Source organism: Aplysia californica, unplaced genomic scaffold, assembly GCF_000002075.1.
Source record: "Aplysia californica isolate F4 #8 unplaced genomic scaffold, AplCal3.0 scaffold00738, whole genome shotgun sequence".
In the NCBI taxonomy this organism is placed as follows: Eukaryota; Metazoa; Mollusca; class Gastropoda; order Aplysiida; family Aplysiidae; genus Aplysia; species Aplysia californica.
This window is the reverse complement of record NW_004798008.1, coordinates 311,559-320,913: the sequence shown is the minus strand read 5'-3', so window position 1 is coordinate 320,913 and position 9,355 is coordinate 311,559. Positions and strand designations below refer to the sequence as shown.

The window sequence follows — 9,355 nt, the reverse complement described above, 5'->3', positions numbered from 1 at the left end:
TTTGCTAATTACTTTAATATTCAATAGAAGTTATTAAAATAAAATTTATTTCATAATAAAATTAGATGATGAGTATCTTTCCTGAAGATTACATTCATGGCGATATATTTTGAATAATTTTCTTTCGTATTAAATAGAGTCGAACCTGTTGGTTGATATTTTAGCTAAGCCAATTAAAGAGGAGGAAACTCGGGAAAAACTAATGTTCAAAGCGTTAGATTCAATAGTTTTCAATCATTCTCATTGTTTAGAGATCACTTTTTAAAACAAAACACACAAAAAACCACTCTCTCAAAAGTGACATTATGGTTTGATACGAACAGAATGGCAAATCTGGATGTTGAACCAGAGTATTCATGATAAAGGTACGTTTGAAATCTGTAGGTTTATCGAATCGACGAATCAGTCGTTCGCTGTAGACGTCTAGCCTTGTGAAGTTGATCTGCCCGTATCGAGGTAGTGTGCGAACAGCAAAAGTGCAAGGCAAAATGTTAGTAGAAATATAGACTCTAGATCTAGATATAGATCTAGGCGTCGTAATATTTGACAACATGGGGATGTTTCTGGAGGGCATGATTTGATGTTTTGGCAATTAGATATAAATCTAGATCTAGAGTCTAGATGTAGGCTTTTTATTTGAAAACAATTGAATTGCAATTGCAAGGGTTTTAGTGGCCAAGCAATGTTGTGCTCTGTGACTCTGTGACCGGGGAAGTTTAGCCCTCGGCCCTCAGATCAGTAGTAGAGTCTAGATCTAGTGCATCTCTGTGGTGGGTTGAAAAGTATTTTTAATTATTATATTTTATCCATTTTTTGTGTTGTTAGAGTCTAGATTTAGATCTAGATCTATATCTAGATTTTAGATCTAGATTCTAGATCTGATCTAGAGTTTAGTTAAATGGGTGCTTTTTCGGTAGTTCCCACCCCCCTTATTTGAGCCTGACCTACATCTAGATCTAGATCTATACGTTTGATTCGCGGTGAGCTAAGATATCAAACCTAACAACTGCAAAACATTAAATTATGGTAAAATTCAGGGGGGCATGCCCCCCTGAAACCCCCCTTCCTATTTTTATTAGGTCAGGGGGGCAAGCCCCCCTGAAACCCCCCTACTCTTGTGGCCCAAACCCGTGAATAAAATTGCGGGGTGTGAACTACCGAAAAAGCGCTGTTAAATGTGAGTGAAATTATATTGTTGTGTGTGACAGTCAGTGTGTGTCAAGAGTACTGCTTTAGAAATCTATAATATAATATCGTGACGTTATTCCGTCTCCGGTCTTGTACTTCTTACTGTGTACCATTCCTTTATTCAGCCTCTTTGGCCTTAGTTTGCATGTTTAACTTTACTTGACACTTGACAATGGCATCAGTCAGACAGAGTTTCTTTTCTAGTTTTTTTCTAGCAATGCCAATCGCCCGCTGCGCCTTGGGCCGGAAATCGGCCTCCGCGCGAGGGGTATTTTTTGGGCCGCTCGGAATCAGAAGTGACTCTTTTCTAAGTTTAGTTACGGGAAAACTCCTGGACGAAAATAAATGAAACTCGGCAACCAACCAGAGGAAAGGTTAAACTAACGACATGCCAGCGTACAATCCCGAACGATTACTAGAACTGGAGATATTGCCATGTTTGTGCGAATTTCCTCTGTGGTTCGAAAACTAAGGGGAGCTGCGGGTTGATCGCCGACCACACAAGCGCCCCACATATGTCTTCTTTATTGCTGTTAAATTTCAGATCTCTGCGTTTAGTAGATTTTCTGTACCAACTTAAAATTACCACCCATCCATTGATAAAACACTAGATCTAGAAACTTGATCGCGCATTCCAAACGCGAGGTGCCGGCACGAAGAGGCGCGTGATCGCTAGGCGGCATGTGATTAGCTGCCTATAACCAAATAGGTCACCGATGACTACATCGCAGGTTTTCCCGATAGCGCTTTACTGAGTTTTAGAAGGGGTGATCGCGTCGCGGTAAAAACGATGTCACGCAATTCAACAAATTTCACGCAAATATCAGTCCTTAAGATCCAAAGTAATGAAGACATCGAAAAAGTGATAGCAGAACTAGATTCGGCACTAAAAATCACATGGAGGTGCCAAGTTTCATTCATATACTCCAATTCATTACTGACTTATGAACAGTTTTTCCTCAAAATACATCAAAACATGTCCCACATTTTGGCGATTTTTTCCTATATGAAGGTCCTCCAACATTTTGGAAACAAAAATCCCAATAACTTTTTTTATTTATCAATGGATTTTTTAAATTTAAAAACCATAGTTCTTAGAATTTACTCTATTTTCATTTAAGCCCATTTTTAAACAATTTGGATGATGAAAATTTAATTTTTCATTGTCATTGCTATTTTTTCAGTGTCAGCCTGGTTTCTGATCATGTACACAAATTTTTTTATCTGAATGACTTGACATATTAAACATAGTAAGATATTAATAGCCAAAGATGGCATTTCATTTGGTTTTCTGTTATGTTTAAGACAAGACAAATTTAAATGCTCTTATTATTATTAAGATATTATAAAAGGCCTTTGTGTTGCAGTAAGATCTAGTTTTAGTCAGTCGAGGATCCCCTTGCCTCTTTATTTTTTTTTCATCACACATTTCTATTCCAGAAAGTTAACAATTTCTACGGAGATCTGGAGTTGACCTATTAGCAAGTGCCGCCACCCCCCAGCTATCAACGAGATGTCGCAGGGCCAGAGTTCCCTGCCCCAGAACAAAGAGGCTCAGCTGAGGTCCTACCAGGTGCACCTCAAGGACAACATCCGCTCAATGTTTGAAAATTTCTCAGAGATAATTAAGCTGGCCCGCGTAAGTGAAAAGGTATAACGGTGACTATGTCTTTTTCTTCTCAGCATTTTTGGGGGCGCCTGCGGCCGGTGGAGGACTTACCCCTACTGTTGTGTTTGTGTTGGTGTTTAGCTAATCAATGTTTTATCGTTCATTCGTTCATATTTTCCCCCATTTTTCCTCTCTACTAAGTCTAGAGAGGGTTTGATTGTTGGTTTGGTAGTAAGTACCATCAAAACAGTTTGGAAATGGATTACTCTGCTGTTTTCTTTGATCTATTTAAATATAAAACAGGGATGCCAAATCTCTGGTTTTTCCGGCTTTTTCCGTTTTTTTCCTACACTTGCAAAGGAAAGGGGAATGGTAAGAGAAATGTTTTTGTTTGCTCATTGAAAGATTTTACCAGGTTCGTTTTAGGTGAGATGTGACGCTCCCCTCATTTTCAGATTAAAAAAAAAAAATCATTTGGCATCCCTGATATAATCAGGTGTCTTAGAGGTGTAAAGCTAAACACCTATTACCAATTTTTAAAGGTTTTCAAAAAAACGTGTGTTAGTTTCTGGCAGTGTTTCCCTCCATTTAATTCTTGGATGAGTGTTTGGTACATGTATATTATATAGATTTCCACTACTAATTGTTGAGAGCAGCTGGAGTAATTCATTAATTTTCTATAATTAGTTTTGCATGTTTCATTGACTCAACTCTGCCTGTATCCAGTGGTTTTGTCTCACAGAGGGTTTTTTTTGTAACAGCAACGGGATTGACTTAGAATGTAGACCTACTGATGCTGCTGGTTTCACTCGAGGCTGGAGGAATAATGCTAGTTTTCAAGACGCAATTGTATCATTGTGTATAGTGTAGAAAGTTGGCTTGACTTTCTGCTAGTGCTGGGCGGTACCGGCGAAACCCAGTGCCGAGAGCTGCCAGTACGGTACTGGCACTGGGAGTGACACCAGGAAGTGACGTCACAGTCTGTGCATCCCGCACGCCACAGTCAGCGCCGTCCACATTCCCCCCCCCCCCCCCCCCCCCCCACACACACACACACAGAGTCAAAATTGGAGAGGTGAACTGTGACGGAAAATACCTTTGAAGTTTGCCGCCGTGCGGGATTGAACTTTGCATGCAAAATTTTAAAAATAATTATCACAGCAAAAAAGTGATTTCATTTTCGGAATGGGCGTACCAAAATAAGCAAAATGGCTTGCGTAGATCCTTATTTGATGCCATATATATTTAAATATAAGCAAATTTCGTTTTTTATTGTCAATTTTGAGTCTGAAGTCATGGATCAAGGTCACCCTCTACGTTGTGTGCATCTGGCGTCACAGCTGCTAGGCCTAGGCCTACACACAGCGCACTTCCCGTTGCCCGGTAAAAGTAAAAAACCGTTGCCTCATAGACATTTCATGAGATAAAATATTCTATCTATTATTTTCTGCCAATCCCAAAGCTATTTATCTAAATGTTCAAGATGGACAGTTTTGTAAGCTTTATTCTTATTAATTATCGACTCATCGCTGGCCACATTCAACATATTTATCTCTTGGTCAACTTGGGGGTGGGACTGAAATTTCTCATGAGTCGGACTTGGTCTGCAGGTCGTAGTTCGCTCAAGCCTAGACTAGACCTTAAATGTTAAAAGCAGAGGTGCCTGTATGGGCTGGAAGCAGAACTGCAAGAAGGGGTTAGGTTGTTCGGAGGGGGGGGGGGGGGTGTTGTTGTTGTAAGGGTTAAAAAGTGGGAAAGCAAGAAAATGTTCTTGTTTTTGTTGAAGATGAGGATCCAAGAAAGAGGTTTCTGTAAGTGTTTTAAGTTGGACAGCGTGAGGGATATTTCCCTTGGAGCAGTAAGTTTGACTTTGGTCCTGGTCTCTATCGTATGTGTACACATGATGTGTTTTATTCATATGTATTATATGCGATTTGTTTTCACAGATTTCCCTGAAGCTACTTTTTATTTCTTGTGTGCATTTTCAAATTCTCAAGAGCATAAATAATTGATTGTGCTTTGAATTGAGCTGAACTCAATTTTTTTTTTATGGTTTCATTTACCTGTGTGAGTTTGTTTTTATATTCCATGTTTGTCTTTTTTTAGGGTGGGTTTTTAAAAAGTTTTTTTTTGCGTGTTTTCCTGACATTTTCTCATCATTAGTGTGTCAGTGTTTGTGTCAGGTTGTTGCTACTGACAGGTTGAGGCTAATTTATGGATCTGGGTCAATACTTGTGAATATTTATATATAATATGATATTAATACAATGGTTCATTTATACGGTTGTTTAATTTTTCCCTTTTACTAACATTTTCTTTGATTTTGGACTCGGTGGTGAACACTTGGTCATTTCCATTGTCTTGACACGTCCTCTGGCGTTCCACATTTTGTGCCTTTCTAGGGTTTTGCATTAGTTGATGATAGACTCGGCTGTAAGTTGCTAGTTATTTTGTCAGACCTTTATGCATTATTATATAATTATTAAATGTGATTTTCAAATTGGCGTTTAATACTTTTTGAAGCTACTACCACAGACAATCGTTTGGGTATATAATCTTGCTTGAGATTTAGAGTAAGTTATTTTATTCACATCCTAATTGCCTTGATTGTATTTGGAAATGTTTAAATGTGTTACAATTTTATATCTTAAAAAAACAGCATTGGCTTTTATTTAAAGTTAAAGCAGGTGTACATCGTCAATTGCTTAGGGTGATTCTTTTCAAACACTTTCAAAGTGTACGTTTGCGGGAGATTTGAAACCTAGACTATCTTCTTTCTTTTCTACCATTTCTATGTGCCGACCAAACCAATCAAAACATCTATCATCTTTATCCCTCCTCCTTCTTTTCATGTTATGTTGTTCTCTTGTCACATCTTTAATCTGTGGCAATTATATGACCATACTGTGTTGCAAGTGCTGTAAAACTGTAGCTAAAGCTAAATAAGCTATCAGTTGCTTTGGTCCCTTTCCCTGTTAACATGACATCCCAGTTGCATAACCCTATCCGTATGTCGTGTTTTACTATCGTATCCATACGACGTGGGGAACTCTGTGCCACCACTTTCCAAAGAGGAAATTTACTCATTAATCCGATCCGTACTCTTTGCATATCAGTCTGTCAAAATGATTTTTTTAGAAATACTGAAAGTTTCAAAGAGATTTTCGCCCTAGAAGTATTCTAAAATGTGAAGAATACAACCCTGGGAGTACAAAATGACCCCAGAGCGTACGGATAGGGTTAACTAGCAAGCCACTGTCTGTGGTCAACAGATGAGATGAGAAAAATTTTCCCCCCGCAGAGCAACTGTGCCATTCATCTCACCGGACAGACTAGTCTGTTTCTCTTTCTCTCTCTCTCTGTCTCTCTCTCTGTCTGTGTCTCTTTCTCTCTCTCTCTCCCTTTCTCTCTCTCTGTCTCTCTCCCTTTCTCTCTCTCTCTCTCTCCTTTTCTCTCTCTCTCTCTCTGTCTCTCTCCCCACCCCCCACCCCCCCCTTCTCTCTCTCCCCACAAACACTCACACACACATGCACGTACGCCCCCACACATATGAACCTGTTGTGTAGACCCTCCTTCATTTGCCAGTGAAACATTTCACAGATTGAGGAGGACGGCCAGCTGCTGAGGGCCACTCAGATTGACCAGGACCACTACGAGATGCAGGTCCGAGCCGCCAACATTGTGAGTACTGATACATCTTTGTTCTCTGAAATCATAGCCATTTTTTTATTTCCTTGGTCGCATACAGTGGCAATGGTGTTACAAAGGTCATACTATGCACTCACCCATGCGCACCACAAACGAGAACATAACTGATACATTATACATGTTTCTCTTATCTTCTGTGTAGGCTTTGTTTTCTTCTTCTTCTTCTTGTTCATCTCTAAATGGACATCCCAGTCTTTAGCATGAAGGCTGCTGTTCACAGCAGGTCTTCCAAGGGTTATCCTACGAGGGAAATTGCCAAGTAGTAATCTCTCGTTTATGTGTCCGCCATGTCCTCAAAGCTTTCGCCCTCTACAGATGGTCGGTGTTTGGCGGATGCTCTGGTGTGGTTTGCTCCTTCTCTCCTATCTTAAATCTATCATCTTTGTCTCTCCCCCTTCTTTTCTGTTTGTCACTCTCTTGTAACACCTCCAAATTCACTCTAATCTGCGGCACTTATATGACCTAATTGCGTTGCAAGTGCTGTTACACTCTTACTTGCCCCAACCCTAGCAATGGCATGTTTGTGACATTTTTGGGAGGTTCTGTTTAGGTGTGATATTGTTTATTTATTTATGTATTTAATGTCTTCATAATTATGTATTTGTGTTCATATATTTGCCATTGTAACCCAAATTTCCTCTGGTGATCTATAAAAATGTAATGTATTTATAATAAATTATAGTAATTCATGATCATCCAGTGCCAGATCTACGACAGACATGGGCGATCATGGTTCTCCATTCATTCCTTTGCTCAGATGCTCTTAAAAAAGCTACGTTTCCCTGATCTTTTCCCGTTACCCATTTGTTTAGGTTCCCTAAGTAGGTTGCTCTGGGCTTACCCCCTGCCTCGTTTGCCTTCAATTTATTATTTATAGTAATTAATTGGTCGCTTTTAAGGACGAACGGGCTAACCCAGATTTCGGGGGTTTCCAAAAATCTTGACCTACACCAAAAACGGGCATTCCTCTACCTGTAGGAGACGTTTGGTTTCATTGGTGTACAGAACATCAATGGACATGTCCGGAGTTCAGGGATGTTGCTTCCTGAAACAATGAACAATGAAGTGTATATTTGTTTGGTTATAGAGAAAATTCTCCTTGTTTTTTAATGAAACTGAACAAGGGGCAAAAACTTAACTTTTGATTTTTCTCAAAACGGATAGCCCACTTGTCCTTAAAAGGGACCAATTAATTAGTCAAATTTCTCCTTGCCCCAGGTGAAGGCGGGCGAGTCGCTGATGAAGCTGGTGTCGGATCTCAAGCAGTTCCTGATCCTGAACGACTTCCCGTCGGTGAACGACTCCATCACGTACAACGCCGGCACCTACAAGGACATGCAAGGTGGCATCGACAAGAAGCTGATGGTGCTGCGTGACGACATGGCCTCTGACCTCTACGAGCTGGAAGACGAGTACTATTCCTCTGTCTACAAGTGATGGCGGGGGTTGTGTGTATGTGTGTGTGTGTCTGTGTGTGTGTGTCTGTGTGTGTGTGTGTATGAGCTGGAAGACGAATACTATTCCTCTGTCTACAAGTGATGGCGGGGGTTGTGTGTTTGTGTGTGTCTGTGTGTGTGTCTGTGTGTGTGTGTCTGTGTGTGTGTGTGTATGAGCTGGAAGACGAATACTATTCCTCTGTCTACAAGTGATGGCGGGGGTTGTGTGTGTGAGTGTCTGTTTGTGAGTTGGAGGATGAATACTATTCCTCTGTCTACAAGTGGTGACGGGGATTGTGTGTGTGTGTGTGTGAATTTGTGTATGTGGCTGAGTGAGTGTGTGAGTGTCTATACAAGAGCCTCAGAGAGAATGGTGTATAGTGGTCTCCGCCTAAACGCACGCCATACAATAGCACGCTCCGCTCAAACACACGCTTTCGTAATCTGGCGAGTTTTTTACTACATAATTTAGACGTCACTCTCTCTCTCTCTAAACGCACGGTCCGATCCGCGAAACACAGCGACAATTTAAGCTGAACAAAGGGAAATCTGCACAGCTTGCATAAGACAAGCTTAGACAGTATGCTATTTGGTGAGACTGCCCCTCACGCCGAACAAAGAGATTGATGGACAGCGTTTTCACACCCAACTTTCCACAGACAGGACATAGGTTTAGGACTGGTCGGTGAAATGTTGGGGGGTTGGGGGACTGAAATGTTATTTGATTGGTCACTGGGTTTCTGACTGGTGTTTTGGTAACTGCATGTAATATTTGGTTAGACCTAAGCCCATGATGCGAAACATGCACGAATGCTCGTCCATGAATTTACGGTCGGGGGTGGTCGCTTGAAAAGTCACGTGGCTGGGCCGTTGATTTTATGACTATCACCAACAGTTTCCTCATACGCTATCTGTTCCCGACATTTTATGGTGCACATCAACACATTGAGTCTGGAGTTCTTCCCCCCCACACACGCCCATTCAACGCCTTTGTATTCTTAACCGCAGTCAGGGAATCCTTCACAATACAGTCACGTGTCATCACATTATCGGCCTAAAGTGACCCCCCACCCCCAAGGGAGGTCACTAGTATATCAAGGCCATGAGATGACTGCGTCCCTTCCTCCCTTTGCAAAGGTTCATGTAAACGCACGCTCCGTCCGACCTGACCATCAATGATTTATTTATAGAGGCACCAGCCATCCATGTCCAGGTGCTGTTTTAGCCTCTTTTTCCTGTATTCGGATTAATAATATCTTTTTGCCAATTTTTGGTTCCGCTTCTATGTACCCCATATCTATGTTTCTCAACCTGGAAATCGCCTATAATTCGCTGTAATTGCCTCCCCCCTCCCCCCCTCCCCCCACCCATTTATGTTACCATCTATTTTTATCGATAACACGTTTATGGATTA

The 9,355-nt window shown here is 41.0% G+C and overlaps 1 protein-coding gene across 2 annotated transcripts; it reads left to right on the top strand.

Annotated features, from left to right (window-relative positions):
- Positions 1 to 172: 172 nt before the first annotated feature.
- LOC101860847 (mediator of RNA polymerase II transcription subunit 22) lies at positions 173 to 9,078 on the top strand. Of its 2 annotated transcripts, none has more exons than XM_005108957.3 (4): positions 173 to 365; positions 2,629 to 2,827; positions 6,398 to 6,478; positions 7,724 to 9,078. In XM_005108957.3, the coding sequence occupies exons 2-4, from the start codon at positions 2,702 to 2,704 to the stop codon at positions 7,940 to 7,942; spliced, it is 426 nt and encodes a 141-aa protein (XP_005109014.1). In that variant the 5' UTR covers positions 173 to 365; positions 2,629 to 2,701; the 3' UTR covers positions 7,943 to 9,078. The 2 variants fall into 2 exon arrangements, with proteins under 2 accessions (XP_005109014.1, XP_035828442.1); XM_035972549.1 differs by lacking the exon at positions 173 to 365 and adding an exon at positions 403 to 490.
- The last annotated feature ends 277 nt before the right edge of the window (positions 9,079 to 9,355 follow it).